Source organism: Cryptococcus neoformans, chromosome 1 (assembly GCF_000149385.1).
Source record: "Cryptococcus neoformans var. neoformans B-3501A chromosome 1, whole genome shotgun sequence".
Lineage (NCBI taxonomy): Eukaryota > Fungi > Basidiomycota > Tremellomycetes > Tremellales > Cryptococcaceae > Cryptococcus > Cryptococcus deneoformans.
Window position 1 is genome coordinate 830,001 of NC_009177.1, and position 15,550 is coordinate 845,550.

A 15,550-nucleotide genomic window follows, 5' to 3' on the forward strand; every position below is an offset into this window, starting at 1 on the left:
TTTCCATGGTGCATGGTTCATTCTACGGTGGTCCGTTTCTTCCTCTTTTCTCATTTCTGGTCTGCTTTCCGCGAATATATGCGATTACGCAGTCCAGACTTCCGTTTAGCCTGTATATTAATGAGTACTAGCCCGTGAAGAATGACTGCAAGGTACTCGCTTTATTTACAAGCAGCAGTCCAACGCAAAAGCAAGACGAACGACAAAGCACAACATATATGATGTCTTGTACGTGAATGCATTGTATAAGCGGGGAAGTGGGAAGTTGAAGGGAGCAAAGCGCAAAGATAGGAGATATTAGAATATAGGATATAAGATCCAGGAAAGGGACTGAAACAGGGAACATTAGGGTCATTAGACATTTTTAGGCGACGAGCAAACGAAACACCACGACGCTTCGGGTGCTGTATGAATTGTCGGAATGTCTAATAAATGGTCCTAGTCAAGTGATTGCACAATATCCGAACTATTTCGACCTGCTTCCGTCTTTTGTTGCTCCCCGAACATCCTCTCGCCCCGTTTGTTTGTCGTTAACACAATTATCGCCACCATCCCCCATTTGCCTGTTGCCAGAACATTACAGTGACCTCATCGCAGTAATAGTCGCAGAATAGCCGATCCCGTCCTAATAATAACAACCGAAAGCTGCCGACTCCTTTTGGCCACTCGACTTTGATTCCAGCAAATAGCAACGACGCAACGTTTGAATACTTATCTTTCAATTTGGTGTATCCAAAGGCAATGACGGGAAACTGTTCTGTCCCTGCATACTCGGATGGGCCGCTACCCAACGTTACTGACGGTAATCACGAGGTTTTGCGATCCATGAGCATTGGGAAGAGGAAGTTGGGACTAGAAAATGGGACAGAAGGGCGGATGGACCCAGATGAGCATGGAAACCGAGGGCTGAGCGAAGTGAGTACGATTCAATATCGATTTGGTGTGCGGTGTATGTGCGCAGTGTGATTCCAACAAATGGCTAGGCACAGGGGAAGATCAGATGGAAGGATCAGCGCATGATGGTGACGATTACTCCTATATCCCGTGTCCTTTCGCTCCATCTTGATGAGTGACGGTCGAGCTGACGGTTGTAATCTTCTTCCCCGTAATACAGCCCCCCTCAAGCCACACGCAAAGCACAAACGCGACCATGTCTCCACACCCTGTCCTCACTGCCAGTTCAGCCTTATCTATGAGCCGAGGCTCTCCATATTCCTCCACAACAACAACCGCCTCCGAGACAAGAGGGCAACATCCGCTCGCCCAACCTCCTCTCAATGCCAATGGCTCAAACAGTCCGTCTCCTTTACCTCTTGACTTTACGCCAATTCCTCTTGCGCAAATCACCAATCTTCGGAAATCGCTTTCCCGCCGTCGGTCATCTTATCCTCCTGCGACAACTCCAGGTGCATTGGATAGTCTTTTCTCTTGGTCTGCTAGTGGGACACCCAAAGCAGATCTCTCGTCGCTGCTGGATTCTCTTCCGGGCCTTGGGGAGGGTGTAGACGGAAACAAGGGAACGGGATGGACCCCGGGAAGCAACGCCTGGGAACAATTCATCGATCCGTCTTCTGATATCGTGGAGTCGACAGACGTGTTGACGAGTATGGATTCCCAAACATTACGCAAACTTCAACTTTCGGCTTCAAGAGTCGTAAACGCGCCGCCTGCTGCGCCGCAATCTGACGAGGCTAAAGGGAATTCTGCTCCTGCAGCTCCTCAGCTTTTGCGGCCACCACCACCTACTCCAGGCAAGAGGAACATCCAACAGTCCCATGAATCAGAATGGAGGTCTGCGTTGGCGAGTGTGATTCAAATTGATGGGGTAGGGGACGTGCCCGTGCTGAAAATCTTGCAAGAGGTTTGGAAACGAGGTGGCGGTGATTCGGTAGGTTCAGTGTTTTTTTTTGGTGGGGGGGGATGACCCCGACTAATTAGTTGGCTTGGTAGGTGACTGCACTCTGTTTATGGCCTAGTATTATAGTGGCTCTGGCCATACCTGCAGACTCGGGACCCGATTTCCGGGTACCCAATCCATCCGCACAATCTGCAATGTCCTTGCAGCAGCTATATAACCTGACTATCCGCCACTGGGAGCCGGCTATCTTTTCAGGGCTGCTCGGTCACTTTGCGTCTGGGAATATGCCATCTCCTGCTGCATTACCTGCGGATCGTGCTTTCCAGTCGCAGCATTACGGTCCTTCCACTCCGATGAGAGACACGGATCTTTCACAGTGGATAAATCTCACGCCTGGCGCGTGGTCAGCGCAACATGATCCGTTTATCGGCTCAACTGGGCAGAGTAATCTTTTCAAGCCGCAAGCGCCTGAAGATGCTGGGTTCCCTTTTCCCCTTACGTCTGGATTAAAGGCGGGAGAGAAGGCTGAAGATGTTGGACGCAAATCGTTGGCGAATGGGGTTGCGGAGGAGGATCAAATGGGCCAGAGTATTGCCGAGATTCTGGCAAGGATGGAAGAGGAGCAGGACGGTGATGGGCCTGTTTCGGTTGCGGAGGACGAGATCCACACGCACTCTCAGCCGTCTCGAATGTCGTTCACCGAGTTGGGCTCCCAAAGGCTTAATCCGGTAGACCAATCGTTCCATCTTCCAACGCCGGAGACGACCTCGTCCGAGTCGCCTAATAATCACAATGCGCACAATAACAAGATTGCATTCTCACCTCCTACATCCATGTCTTCGCCGTTTGTTTCTGCTGGCTCGACCGGTAGTGTGGCGCCTACGAACAACGAAAGCGGCCCTGGGCCTACGAAATGCTCAGCACATGTCAAGACACGGCCAACACAGGTCCCCATACCGCCTGTCGATTTTATTCCCCCGCCTCCGATGTGCATGTTTTTCAATCCATCGTTTGAAAATCTTCAAGATGGCAAGTCGGGTGTGTGGCGTGGAGATTTGGAAGTGCGGGGCAGGGGCGGCGGCAAGTTTTCGGTCCTCGTCATTGGGGAAAGTGGAATGGATCATCTATGGTAAGTCGGTGTACTCTTTTTTTTTTTTGCAAATGGATTTCGAAACCTGACATTCCTTGTCAGGCAATCACACCTCTGGCCGCAAAGTCTTAGCTACCCTCTCAAGCCCAATAACAGTGATGAATGTTACACCAGCTCAATGATTCCCGTTTCTCATCTTGCCCGTGAGGGTCTCGTACCGATAACCATGGGGATGGTGCTGTGTAATGAGCCGGCCGATCGGATTGATCCCTATGTCAAGATGGTTCATGGCTTACATGCTGAAGGTGTGGTACGTTAAAGAAAAAGACCTTTCATGGCACATTGACGCGGAAAAAAGTGGCTGATCAAAATTTTGTAGGCTTTCCATCTTCCTTGCGAGAATCCGCGTCTGCCTGTGGTATTCCTCCCCACAAAATTCCATGCCAATGACCCTCTTCTCCGACTTGGCGTGGCGTTCATGGGGAAAGCAGGTCTTCCGTACCCGTCTGCGCCTTTATCGGCCCCACGGGCAAGGCGACATACTTATGATCTTGGCGCGACTAGTCGAGAAGAGCCGAAGAACAAGAAGAGAAGGCAGAGCGCATCGACCGGCATCAAGCCGAAGAGCGGTTCGCGGAGGAACAGCAAGGAAAAGGAAGGGCAGTAGGAGATCCACACCACGATACCCTAGCTATCGATACCCAACCAAGATGTTCACGACATTTTACGACTGTAATGACTAATACACGGTACTTATTTTCAGCTCGACCACAGGCTTTCTTTTTTGCTTTACTGTAACATGAAACAAAAACATCGATGTGTATCGTTGAACAGGCAAAAACGGATGCGCGGCGAGAGTGTGACGGGGAAGGAGAGTTGGCGAATCAAGTGTGTTGAGCTAGGCAAGGATCTTTCTAATCTGCGGATGGGGCGTGTGCCGTATGGCTGTGCAAGAGCTGTTTGTAGGCGTTGCTGGAAGAGAATGGTATGCATACACGGATACTGCCTGGCTGTGGTTGTTGTGTTACATAATGTATGGACTGTGTGCCACGGGGGATATGCCGGTATTCTCCGGGTGTGGCGGGGAGTGAGGACGGCGGGATGCGGGGGGAAGTGTGTCTCTCCGCCCATTCCATCCATCCACAGCCTCCCCCAAAATGGCGTCCCCCGCAGCTGTGCGTACTCCCCCCCCGCGCGACGCAGCTAACAGACGCCCACAGCGCCTCCTCCGCGCCCCGCGTGTCCCCGCCGCCGTCCTCGCCGCTTCCCTCGCCGTGTCCTCCGCCGACCTCGCTGCCGACGACGGCGCCGCGCCCTCCTCGTCTGTCCGCCCAGGGCGGTCCCCGTCAGGCGAAAAGGTCAGGCCTGCACCGGCACCGTACTCCAGCCTTGCTGAATCTTGTCGTAGCTTCCGATCTACCCTACGCCCCAACATAACCCCGCCATCACCCTCGTGGAGACCCACAACCCCCTTGTGCCCTACATCACGCAGAGCAGAGAAACAGTGTCCAGTGTTCTCGGCGACGCGAGGAACTATGTGCAGAGCGGTGTCTCCAAATGGATCACGTTTGAGCGAAGTGTCGAGCGTACGTCGGTATAGCTGATTGCTTGCCATGTGCGCATGGCTGACAGTAATGTAGGTGAAGTCAAGAGCGTTCTCCCGCCTGATGAGGCTCTAAACCCGGGGCTTATCTACGTCCTTGTCGCCGGTCTCTCTGGCTCCGTCCTCTCTCGAACCCGTTCCCTTCCCGTTCGGTTCCTTGCGCCCCCGCTCTTCACCCTCCTCGCATTCCCATACTTCCTTCCAAAAACATCCCACAACATCCGCCAGTACCTTTCCAATCTCGAGGACAAGCACTTGCCCGAATTTGCTGCGAAGCACGACCACTTTGTGCAGACCGGCATCGCTCATTGGGGTATGCTCTGGGGCCGCATTGAAGACGCCACTGGAGATGCAAGGGAATGGGGACACCGGGCGGTTGAGGGTGTTGAGAGGACGACCGGACTTCGGCTCGGTGAGGCCGTGAGCAAGGTGGAGAAGGAGAAGGAGAGACTGGTTGAACAAGAGAGGCAGAGGGCAGTGGCTGTGCCCGCACAAAAGTACGAGACTGTTGGTTATGTTGTTGAACAGAAGCCTGTGGCCGAGATTGTCGCTCCTATGGAGCCTCCAAAGGAGAAAAAGTTGGTGTAGACCCAAAATGGCTAGAATACATGCAACATGACTATAAGCAACTATATGGCAGTGATTTAAACGGGGAGAATGTGGCAGCCAAGCGATCCCCGACCGCCCCATCCGCTTCGTGGTGTCAGTGTCAATTGCAAACGCTCTTGTCCCCGCATAATAAGCAGAGGTAATGGAATCTTCACAGTGTCAGACGTGCATAGCAAAACGGCGGAAAAATCCACGACTTACACCTTCAGACTGCGCAACCGCTGTTCCAATGGCTTGTAGACCTCCGGGGGACGTGTGGTTGATTCCGGCAAAGGAATAAATCACATCCTGGGCCTTGAGACCCTACAAGACGGCTGTTAGCTGACAATGCACCTACATTTTGTCATTTGGCTTACGGCCTCTGAAGCGGGGCTGTTGACTGTGACAGTGTTCACTTTTGCAATAGCTCTCGCGGGCCAAGGCGTTTCTCTGGTTCTTGCGGAATAGCCGTTCGCCTGGCTTGAGGGTAGGGACACACTGCCATTGGGCTGCTGCTCTGATGCTGAAGGGGAAATGGCAAAGGCATCGTGAAGGGCCGTGGCGAGGAGGTCTGTTACAGTCTGACGGTCATTTTGAAGGCGAACAAGCGAAGAACGGGCATGTCGGATAGCATACTAGTAAGAAACGCATGAGTGTGTGGTTCATTCAGATATCTGAATAAAAAAAAAAAACAGGACGCGTACAATATCCAAGTCTCCTCGAGGGTAGCCTTCGTTGTCTAGCAAAGACGTTGAGGCCGTTGCTCCGTGCTGATACTTGTCAGCCCATTTCGGCATGATCTGAAAATACACATACTGAGGACAAGACGTCATTGAGGACATCCTGCTGGGATTAGCCTTTTCTCTCAACAAGGATAGTATATGTTAAGACTTGCTATTTCCTTCTGGATGGCGTCTTTACGCTGGATAAGGGCGAGAGCATACTCTCTGGGCTCTCCTGGGTAAGCTTCTGCGTGGGGTAGGGGGAGGGAGAGGATGGAGGGCTCCTCTGGAGGAGGGAATACGAGTTCCTGTGGCATGGGTCCTGGTATACAAGAGTAATGTATAGAACAGCGAGCATATATGATATGTGGTTAATCGAACTTGAGCAGTCATACAATGTTATCCAGAGCCGTCGACGTCACTACTTTATATATTTCTCTTCTGCAATTCCGCTTCCTCTCCGTCGCACGCTCTCTTTTCTTTCTACATATGCTGCCCAGACTTTGCACATCCACAGCCATATCCCGCGCAGTCCACACCATGGCCTCTCAACTCCCCTTCACCCGTCTTGTCCAAGAAACACAGATCGGTATCCTCTCTGTTCTCAGAGCATGCTATCTGTAAGCCCGTCTCCCATCTCACACCCCCCCCGCAAAAACACTCAATCTTACTCGTAGCACAAAGAACGTCCAAGACACCCTCGTCACAAAGGACACTCTTCTCAAATCAGACAAGTCTCCAGTGACAGTTGCCGACCTTTCTGCCCAGTCGCTCATCTCCCTCCACCTCCTCGCTCACTTTCAAGATCCAATCATTGGCGAGGAAGACACGAGTGAGCTGAGAGTGAACGAGCCGTTGAGACAAAGGGTGGTCGGCCTTGTCAATGGAGGGTTTGAGAAGGAGGAGGGATGGGGCAAAGATAAAACTTTTTCAGAGGACGAGTAAGTGTCACAATTACAATCTGGAACAAGTGATCCGTGCAAGGAGGAGGTAGGCTGATAGCGAGAAAGAATCCTGAGTGCTATCGACGCCGGTTCTGCTAAAGGCGGTAACAAGGGTAGATTCTGGACCATTGTATGTGCATTATCTATTAGAGCTTTGGAATATGACGAATACTGATTTTGCAGTAGGATCCAGGCAGGTCGATAAACACACACCCCAACTGGTCCTGAGCTAATACATATGATTTTCAGTCGACGGGACGTCTGGCTTCATTCGTCATCAACAATACGCTGTATGCCTTGCACTCATTGTTGATGGCGTTGTCGAACTCGGAGTCATCGGGTGCCCTAACCTTGGCCCTGAGCCCGCCAAGATTGGTGAGGAAATCATTCCTAATGGCAAGGGTGTCCTCATGGTAGCTGTGAGGGGTCAAGGCAGCTGGTCTGTGAGTACCCATTTTTCACTTGGTAATACTCCGAGGCGGGTTCTAATTTTCCTTTTTTTTTTGGCAGCGCCCTCTCGATTCTGCCACCTATACCAAGCTGAATCTTCCCCCTACTCCCCCTGCCTCCAACCCCCTCACCTTTCTCGAGTCCGTCGAGTCTGGCCACTCTGCGCATTCTATCCAGGCTCGAATTGGCGCCCTACTCGACGTTCAACGTCCCTCCCTCCGTATGGATTCTCAGGCGAAATATACCTGTCTCTCTCGAGGTGAAGGCGGTGTCTATCTTCGTATCCCTACAAAATATGTTGGAGGTAAGATCTACGAAGAGCGGATCTGGGATCATGCCCCTGGAGCCTTGTTGATTCACGAGAGTGGTGGTATCTGTACAGACATGTGGGGCAAGGAGCTCAACTTTGGTGTGGGAAGGACTCTCAAGGAGAATGACGGCATCGTCGCCGCCGGTAAAGATATTCATCCCAAGGCCGTCGAAGCGGTCAAAAAGGCGATTGAAGAGGCGCAGGTTGAAAACAAGTGATGGGGGTTTTATCATAAACAGTCTAGTCATTGATATAGTATACAACGTGAAACCGTAGACAGTGATCACGGATCAGTCCAGACTTGCAAACCGTTCTCACCAATATGAAAGTGGAATTTTGCCCCTTCTCGTTTCCCAAGTATTCCTCCATCCATATTCACCAACCTCACTAATCCTTCGTACTTGTCGTTCTGTCCCACTTCACCATTCTCCTTTTTTTCACGCGCCTTTGATCGCAAAGCATCAATAAGAGTGATGTCCCCCGGTAACTGCAGACCCCGCGCGCGTCCTAAAAGGGTGATTTGTATGTTCAACGGCCAATAAGTCGGGTTAGAACGTGAGACAGGGCCACTTTTAGAGATGGAGAAAGGGTTAGGATAAGGTGTTGGGAGATGGGGAAGATAGAATGGTTGAGTTTCACGTGTTGTCTAATTAAATAGCGTAAGCACTTTATACAATCCATGGAAAATCCTGCAAGCAAAATGATGGCCTCACACGCAGTCCTTGCACGCTTATAGCAACAACGCTTCCGAGGTCTTTCCGAATCTGCCCTATCACCTCCATGACCTGTCTCACGCCTAGGGCGTCTGGTCCAACGATATTGGCCCCATCGCCATGCTGCTTTCGACCTCTCTCTTCATCGGCCCACAGGTGGGGGTAATACCCATCTGCAAATCCATCGATGGCCACCAAGTCGAGCGCTCCTGGACGCCGCTCGGACCTTGCTGGATAAGGAGAGAGTTCAACAACTATCCCTTTCAAACCGAGTGCAAGATCCTTCCATCTGGGCCTCCCCCTCCAAACCGATAATCGACTTAGACTTTCCTTGATGACGTCCTCGATCAAATCGTCTTGGGCCTCAGGGGCGAGGGATCTGATATGTGCTTCTATGGATCGTCGGAGAGACAGTATAATGGGTCGATGTGTATTAGGCTGAAAGACCTGCGCATAGCCTCCTTTTCCGCCAAGGACGACTGTGGACAGCGGCGGAGGTAGAACGGCAGGGAGAATGGTAGTCATGAGGAGGAACGTTAATAAGGTGGTTTTTCCTATGGGGCAATTCAGTTTCTAAACCTCTACCTAAAGTTCATGCATGAACCATACCAGACCCGCTAGGCCCAACCAGTTCTATCAAGTCTCCTCTACGTAGAGAAGAGTGGCCATCATGAGGACGATACTCGAGAAGCGCATCGTCCAGGGATGGGATGAACGTTGGTCCAGGCGGAGATGCTATAGGATCTTTAGATTGACATTACGCATGGGAATAGACAAATCTTGACGACCTACTACTGTATCTCACAGCCATCATGATCTTGAACTGATCAGCTTCTACTTGCTTGGCAGCACCCCAACAATCGATTGAAAAGTTTGGACACACCTCGGAAGCTGAACCACATTTTATTTCGTCCAGTCGCAAATCTGAATCCATGTTATCATCTCTGTTGTCGCAGACGTATTAACGTGCGGGAGACTTTATAATATGGAAGATGGGTCTGACGTGCCATCCCTTCGTCAACATCGATCTCATCAACATATTAATACGCAATTACGCGACGCGTTTAAAAAAAACATGATGTAAACGTATTCTACACGTCACCACTACGAGTAGTAGTAACGACAGGGAACTATAATGTGAAAGCAGAAAAAAACATCATTGGGGGTGTAGCTCATTTGGCAGAGCGCGTCATTAGCATTTTATATAAACTTTAAGATCATTTGACGAGGTACTGGGTTCAATTCCCAGCTCCTCCAAAGTCCTTTTTTTTTTGAATCCCCAGCTCATTCGTTTCATGTCGAAATTCATGCTTGATGCTTAAAATAACAGTTGATCATGGACATGAACGTTTTAAATAAATCTCAGAAAATACTGCGTCATCCATTATCATGGAAAATGCGTAAATCACACGGCGACAGGGGGACAGCAGGTATCGCTAAATTGAAATGACCATTTAAAAGCGGTTCAACGAATGCAAAACGTAAAGAGACGGAAGATGATCCATTCGAGATGTCTAAAATTTACCCTACCGAGGTTATGCTTCTCCGAAAAAACCTAGTTGAAACGTTGAGAACTATAGCGCTCAATACTCTGATACTTTGCCCCCTAGACCCCATATTGCATTGTCAAAATCTCGTATGCCGTTGTTGATATTACAGCGATCCCCCAGATCCCAAACTCATTTTTTGCTTTTGCGTTTGCTTTTGCTCTCTTCTTTTAAGTGAATATTCACGAATGACACATTTGCGTCAGGGATACACCAGTCCATTTAATCTCTTTGTACAATCTTGGCGTACGAGGCTGTCTGTGGCTGTTTGCTGGGTGGCGGACCAATACTGACACCGGCACTGAGCGAGACTGCTGCCAACTTGGCTTCAATGACCTCTTCAGGGGATAATAATCCCTGTCCCCGATCCGCCTCTCCCGCAAACGCTGTATCATCTTGGTTTACACCGGGTGATGAAGGCCTTGATCCTTGTGAAACCGGTTGAGACACAGCTAGCCGAGGAGCAGAGGGGTCATACAGCGTTGGTGCAGTCTTGCATGGTGCTCGTCTCGGAAAGTCTGGATCGTCATTGTTTGATTGCGGCGGTTGACATTGAGAGATCTGGGTATCAGAGTGGGCACGAGGACAGGGCAGGATGGAGACACGAGGTTCCGCAGATGGAACAACTTGTCCAGGTAGAAGAGGGTTGCTCATACTCGCACTTGGCGCGGCGCCGTTCCAAACGCCGCCACCATTCATCGGTCTGATTTTCGCTCTCTCGACCTGCATTGGCTCAGCAGCTGTGCTGCTTCTCAACAAGGGAGGGAATTCTGCGGTATTGGGCCCAAGGGCTATGGCCTGGTGGGCAGAAGCATCTGAAATGGAAGGATTTGGGATAATCGGCGAGGGATGGTATGGGACGTTGTTGGCTGCCCAGTCGGGCCGCTGAGGAAGCTGATGTTGGCTTGGGGGAGGAACGTTGATGGATGAAGTGCGGCGCGATGAATGAGAGGAAGCTGTGGTGGTGGTAGACGACTGTGACTATTGGCAGATTAGATTTTTGAAGGTGTGGCGTGACGTAAAAAAAAAGAAAGCTTACCGGACTGTGCCCTCTGGTTCTTTTGTCTTCCGTTCCCAGACTGGTCATGCCATTCAGACCTTGTTGCTTCATCCCCTTTTGTCTGTAACCTGCTCCTGGCCCCTGGGCGGCGGGATACATAGCTCCCAATCGTACGCTACTGGCGGCACTCTTTGTACTTGTTGTTGAACCTCTTGAATGCGGTCGTGAACCGTCATGGTAAGAGTGTGAAGATATGGAAGACGACGCAGAGCTGTAAGGTTGGGGCAGCGGGCGTTGGGGACTGGGTTGAACGAGCGACGGGTACATTGCAGGCCGAACGGCTTGCGGAGGCTGGAGTTGAGGCTGAAGAGGTTGTGACGGGTAGCCAAACGCGGGGCCTGCGGGATACGGCATCCCTTGTGGTATCATTGGCATGGGCTGACTGACCATTTGCTGGTACTGCCATTGTCCACTCTGCTGAGCTTGCATCAAACTATACTGCTGATTCGGCGTCATTTGCGGGTATGCGCCGCCTGCTTGAGGTTGCCATCCTGGAACAGTATAGGCCTGCTGCTGGGACATATTGTACTGGCTGTCCATGTAAGACTGCATCGCGAAACCCTGTTGCGGCTGCCGTTGCTGCTGAGTATACCCGCTTGGCATCTGCCCAGCCAGAGGGTAGCCGTTCATGTCCATCTGGTAGTTGTATCCCATGGCTTGCTGGTACCCGTACGGATTTTGCTGATACTGGTCAGCCATGCCCGGCGCCGGTGAAGGGGTATGCGAGCCCTTGGGCGGGTGATAGAGGGAAGGGTAGACGACCTCGAATTGCCCGCCCGCAGGGTACCGACGCCTGGGAACAGGATCTATGTCATCCTCCAACGCCGCAGCCGCCCTAGACGGGGGTTCTCCTTCAGTTTTCGAAATGGAGGGTGATTCTTCGACATCCCCGCCTTTCCCATAGATCTTCTCACGCGCCGCGGCGTACGCTGCCTCACGCTCCTCCAGTGTTTTCCATTTGCTGGCCCTTCCGTCTGCTGTCGACTGCGCGTCTGAAGGAGCTGCCAAATCGGGCCGTTCACCCGGCGCCGGGGCGCGCTGCATGATGCGGAACTTTTGAGTGGGCGAGGGCGCTGCAGGGACCAAGTCGGAGAGCCGCAGAGTGGCGCTGCACCTGAATCAGCACGCTACAGCGAGACAGACAGACCAGAGCTCCGAGGCTTACCTCTTCTCGTTGAGCGGTCCTAGCACACCGACGACCATGGAGGCCTCTGGGCCCGCGACGGCTTTGAGCCCGTACCACTCGGCCGCCTTGTAGACGAGCATGCGCTGGAACTTGCTTGTGGGGACGGCGCTGATGGGAGCGGACGGGCCGAGTGCGGCCATGGTGCTGCTGGTGGCTCCGTGGGCGGGCTGTGGTGCTGGTGCGAGGGCGCCGGCGGCTGCGCGGGCGAGGAAGGCCTCGAGCTCCTTGGCGAGGACGAGGAGGAAGATCCTGTCCTTGGACTGGAGGGCGAGCTTGAGCTGCTCCTCGCCCTGGCGGGGGCCGAGGCCGACCTCTGCGGGGAGTGCCACGCTGGCGGGCTCGCTGTCCGGGGCGTCGCTGTCCGGGGGGTCCGGCGTGGGGGTGCTGCGGCTATGCATCGTCAGCGGCGGGCGGCGGGCGTGCACGTACCCATCGGGCATCGGGGCGGGGGGGGGCGGCTTCGGGGTGGCGAGCGTGGGGGAGGGCGCATTCGGCGGCATCGCAGCAGTGAGACAGTCGACAGCGAAATGAAGAAACAGACAACGCGCGCCTCGCAGATTTCACCGCGCCGTCCCATGTCGCCCGCTCTGTTCAGCCACGACTCGTTCTTCGGGCGCGAGTGCCGCTCAGATAGTAAATACAAAATGCATATATCTAACAGTGCGATTATACGTGTCTCGTTATCCTGGCCTGCAGCGATGCTGCGGCCGAATCAGTACGCGGCGGACAGGGTGTCCGACAACTATATCTGCGTCGTTGTTCACGACGTTTCAGAAGATGCCGCTATTGCTTGTGAACGCAGTGATGCTTTCAGCCGTGGCGGGGGCGACAGCCTGTTTGTATCTCTCTTGGCCAATGCTACGCTTGGTCGGCTCTATTTCAACATAAACTAGCAAAACACAGCTTACCTTTGCCCTTTGGCGTGGCGGCTTTCGTTTTGCCTTTGGGTTTGCCAGTCTTGACAACAGAGACAACTTCGCTGTCCAGCGTAGTTTGTACCTCCCAGTCCCCTGGCTTCACCCTCCTCCATTCTTCTTCGACTTTTTCTACCCACTTATCCGTCTCGCCCTCGATATGCACGTCAATAATACCCTCCCACTCTTTACTCGGCGGTGTAGCATTGACAAATACAACCAGTCCGCGCTTTTTACCTCCATGTACGGCTTTCGCGAAATCCTTGACCAGTCGCTTCAGCCCGTGCACTTTGAGGGAAGTGCCCATGATCAGGAGCAAATCCGGCCGGCGCGAAACGTCGTATGCCGTTAACTGGCCGATATCATCACCAAGTGGATGTGGTTCGTCGTATAGCACAATCGACGGTCGAAGCCTGCCGACGGATGTCGCTCTTGCTGATCTGTTGATTCGAGACTCGCCTGCGCAAATAAACAAGATCAATACCCTTGCCATCTGCAGTTAAACATCCTGCACGTACATCGTTTCCAACAGGCAGGACAATCTGGTGCCTCGCCTTCCCTAAACATCTCGACCCACTCATCGCACGCTTCAAAGTCGCTAAAACACAACACGCATCTGACTCTTCCCAGATCGCCATGCAGCTCTACGTTTCTCGTCTCCTTCTTCTTCAATCCTTTTCCCCTGCCCCCGCTTTCCAATCCCATTCGACGTTCAAACCCGTCGATATTTTGGGTGTAGCTACGCAGCAGCTTCCCCTTCTGCTCTAATTTACGGATGAAATGATGTGTTCGCGTCGGCTGCGCAGAGGCGCAGCAATGAAATAGTTCGGCGATAAACGTATAGAATATAGAAGCCGACTGAGGATTGGCGAATGTCCCCGCTGAAAAGAGGTCTTTGCCAGTGAAAAACGCATCGGGGTACTTTTCTTTCACGAGCGAGTACAGTCCGCCTTCAGAACGGAAATCCTGTATTCAACCAAACCAAAGAAATCGTCAGCAAAGCAGCACTCCAACGGTGGCTTTCCTCCCGCCCCGCCCCGCCCCGCACCAACAACAACAAGGCGAGCCAACTCACCGGAATTCCACTTGAACAGCTGATCCCCGCCCCGCTGACAGTTACAATCCTCCTAGCTTTGGCGACGGCGATAGATACGTCGGAAAGCTGGCGTCGCGCCGAGAAATCGGCATGGTCAGTTGAGCACAGGAGGTGGTCGAGGGCGAGTGAAGGCGGCATGCCCGCGTTGATGTCACACGCGCAAACAAGAAGGGATGATGCGGCACGCACGCAGGCAGGCAGGACCAAGAGGAAGAACAATGGATTGCTTGCTTTGTGGGAAGGAATAGATGAATGGATGTGAGGAATGAGAAATAGCGAGGAGATGCGTGCGGAGCTGTCGTTCGTGGCTGGAGGCGTGTTTTGGCTTTTCTGCACCATGGAAAGAGAGAAGGCGCGTTAAGGCACGATCATCGACCTTTCGGCTTGGGTACATATTACACTTGTTGTCTGCAATTGCTCCATCCAAAAAATTAGTCGGATATTAATCGTGCATTCCAAGCCTACGACAGGCAAATATTAACGCAGAGTGACAGGTTCATCCATCTACTTTAACTGAATCCAGATGTTTCTTCCATCTTGCATCTCGTTAGGTGGCATAAATAGTCTTCACGATGTCTGTTGTTATTGAACCCAAAAACCATTCGAACACTGACGGGGGTGTAGCTCATTTGGCAGAGCGCGTCATTAGCATTTTAACATTTATTAAAATTACTTGACGAGGTACTGGGTTCAATTCCCAGCTCCTCCAATTTTTTTCTTTTTTGGTGTCTTTGAAATATCGGTTGTTGCTTCCTTGCTTGCTGTTATGTTCTCAGAGAGGCCAAATCCATTTTTTTGGGGGGAGCGTGCCAGCACACGTCTCTAGACACACGCCCGATGAACATCGACCATTCTCCGGCGAAGGCACTTGTTGTCGAGCGTATTATTTCCACTCCCGACTTGACCGACTTTTTTCTTCTTGAGCTTCAATCTTCGCAACATGGTAACATTCTGTGATCGATTTAATTCAGAGCTTTTTCGACATGACAACATACGCTCTAGCTCAGTGCTCTTGGGATGACCCGGAGATAATCACTATATCCTCATATGATGATCAACTTATTGGTACTTTCCCGCTAAACTTTATCAAACGAGGCGGACTGAACACTTCTTAGGGCATTTGTTTCGGATATCGTCCATCAGTTAGTGGATATCGTTGGAGGCGGCGTTATCAGGGAAAAAAACGGAAACCCAGTGGTACTGCAAGAAGCACCATACGCCGGGGATTTTGTGTTCGTGCCTCATCGTGAGCAATACCGTGCGACCGATCAAACCCTTACGACGGGGAGCTGACCGTTCGCCAGATGAAAGAACCAGCATCTCCTTTGCACGTGGACCCGAATATTTTGATAAGGACATTACTCCCAACCCAGATGGGAGCCAGTCTACCCACCATGCAGACTTGGAGAGGTTCGCAGGCCTGCGGGTACGTTTATGTTTTGCCGTGCAAGAGTCCCCCGGTTTGCGCT

General features: G+C 52.0%; 7 protein-coding genes and 2 non-coding genes across 9 annotated transcripts; 5 read left to right on the plus strand and 4 right to left on the minus strand.

Annotated features, from left to right (window-relative positions):
* Positions 1-741: 741 nt before the first annotated feature.
* On the plus strand, positions 742-3,615 carry CNBA3080 (hypothetical protein; the record flags this gene model as incomplete). Its single annotated transcript, XM_773215.1, has 5 exons — positions 742-915; positions 1,115-1,888; positions 1,951-2,987; positions 3,051-3,258; positions 3,328-3,615. 5 exons carry the CDS (start codon positions 742-744, stop codon positions 3,613-3,615), a joined length of 2,481 nt encoding a protein of 826 aa, XP_778308.1.
* A 490-nt stretch (positions 3,616-4,105) lies between these two features.
* CNBA3090 (hypothetical protein) lies at positions 4,106-5,139 on the plus strand (the record flags this gene model as incomplete). The annotated part of the gene is made up of 4 exons (XM_773216.1): positions 4,106-4,123; positions 4,169-4,306; positions 4,357-4,534; positions 4,589-5,139. The coding sequence occupies 4 exons, from the start codon at positions 4,106-4,108 to the stop codon at positions 5,137-5,139; spliced, it is 885 nt and encodes a 294-aa protein (XP_778309.1).
* Positions 5,140-5,195: 56 nt separating this feature from the next.
* CNBA3100 (hypothetical protein) lies at positions 5,196-6,219 on the minus strand (the record flags this gene model as incomplete). Its single annotated transcript, XM_773217.1, has 5 exons — positions 5,196-5,309; positions 5,362-5,463; positions 5,517-5,774; positions 5,844-5,915; positions 6,061-6,219. The coding sequence occupies 5 exons, from the start codon at positions 6,217-6,219 to the stop codon at positions 5,196-5,198; spliced, it is 705 nt and encodes a 234-aa protein (XP_778310.1).
* Positions 6,220-6,401: 182 nt separating this feature from the next.
* Positions 6,402-7,783, plus strand: CNBA3110 (hypothetical protein; the record flags this gene model as incomplete). Its single annotated transcript, XM_773218.1, has 5 exons — positions 6,402-6,481; positions 6,539-6,802; positions 6,872-6,939; positions 7,055-7,248; positions 7,316-7,783. 5 exons carry the CDS (start codon positions 6,402-6,404, stop codon positions 7,781-7,783), a joined length of 1,074 nt encoding a protein of 357 aa, XP_778311.1.
* Positions 7,784-7,848: 65 nt separating this feature from the next.
* Positions 7,849-9,212, minus strand: CNBA3120 (hypothetical protein; the record flags this gene model as incomplete). Its single annotated transcript, XM_773219.1, has 5 exons — positions 7,849-8,211; positions 8,279-8,832; positions 8,888-9,013; positions 9,071-9,095; positions 9,162-9,212. The coding sequence occupies 5 exons, from the start codon at positions 9,210-9,212 to the stop codon at positions 7,849-7,851; spliced, it is 1,119 nt and encodes a 372-aa protein (XP_778312.1).
* A 227-nt stretch (positions 9,213-9,439) lies between these two features.
* On the plus strand, positions 9,440-9,535 carry CNBAt040. Its single transcript has 2 exons — positions 9,440-9,477; positions 9,499-9,535. It is a non-coding gene; the product is annotated as a tRNA-Ala (tRNA).
* A 512-nt stretch (positions 9,536-10,047) lies between these two features.
* On the minus strand, positions 10,048-12,571 carry CNBA3130 (hypothetical protein; the record flags this gene model as incomplete). The annotated part of the gene is made up of 4 exons (XM_773220.1): positions 10,048-10,806; positions 10,865-11,993; positions 12,051-12,461; positions 12,501-12,571. The coding sequence occupies 4 exons, from the start codon at positions 12,569-12,571 to the stop codon at positions 10,048-10,050; spliced, it is 2,370 nt and encodes a 789-aa protein (XP_778313.1).
* A 260-nt stretch (positions 12,572-12,831) lies between these two features.
* On the minus strand, positions 12,832-14,219 carry CNBA3140 (hypothetical protein; the record flags this gene model as incomplete). The annotated part of the gene is made up of 4 exons (XM_773221.1): positions 12,832-12,929; positions 12,980-13,444; positions 13,504-13,951; positions 14,061-14,219. The coding sequence occupies 4 exons, from the start codon at positions 14,217-14,219 to the stop codon at positions 12,832-12,834; spliced, it is 1,170 nt and encodes a 389-aa protein (XP_778314.1).
* A 476-nt stretch (positions 14,220-14,695) lies between these two features.
* On the plus strand, positions 14,696-14,790 carry CNBAt050. Its single transcript has 2 exons — positions 14,696-14,733; positions 14,754-14,790. It is a non-coding gene; the product is annotated as a tRNA-Ala (tRNA).
* The last annotated feature ends 760 nt before the right edge of the window (positions 14,791-15,550 follow it).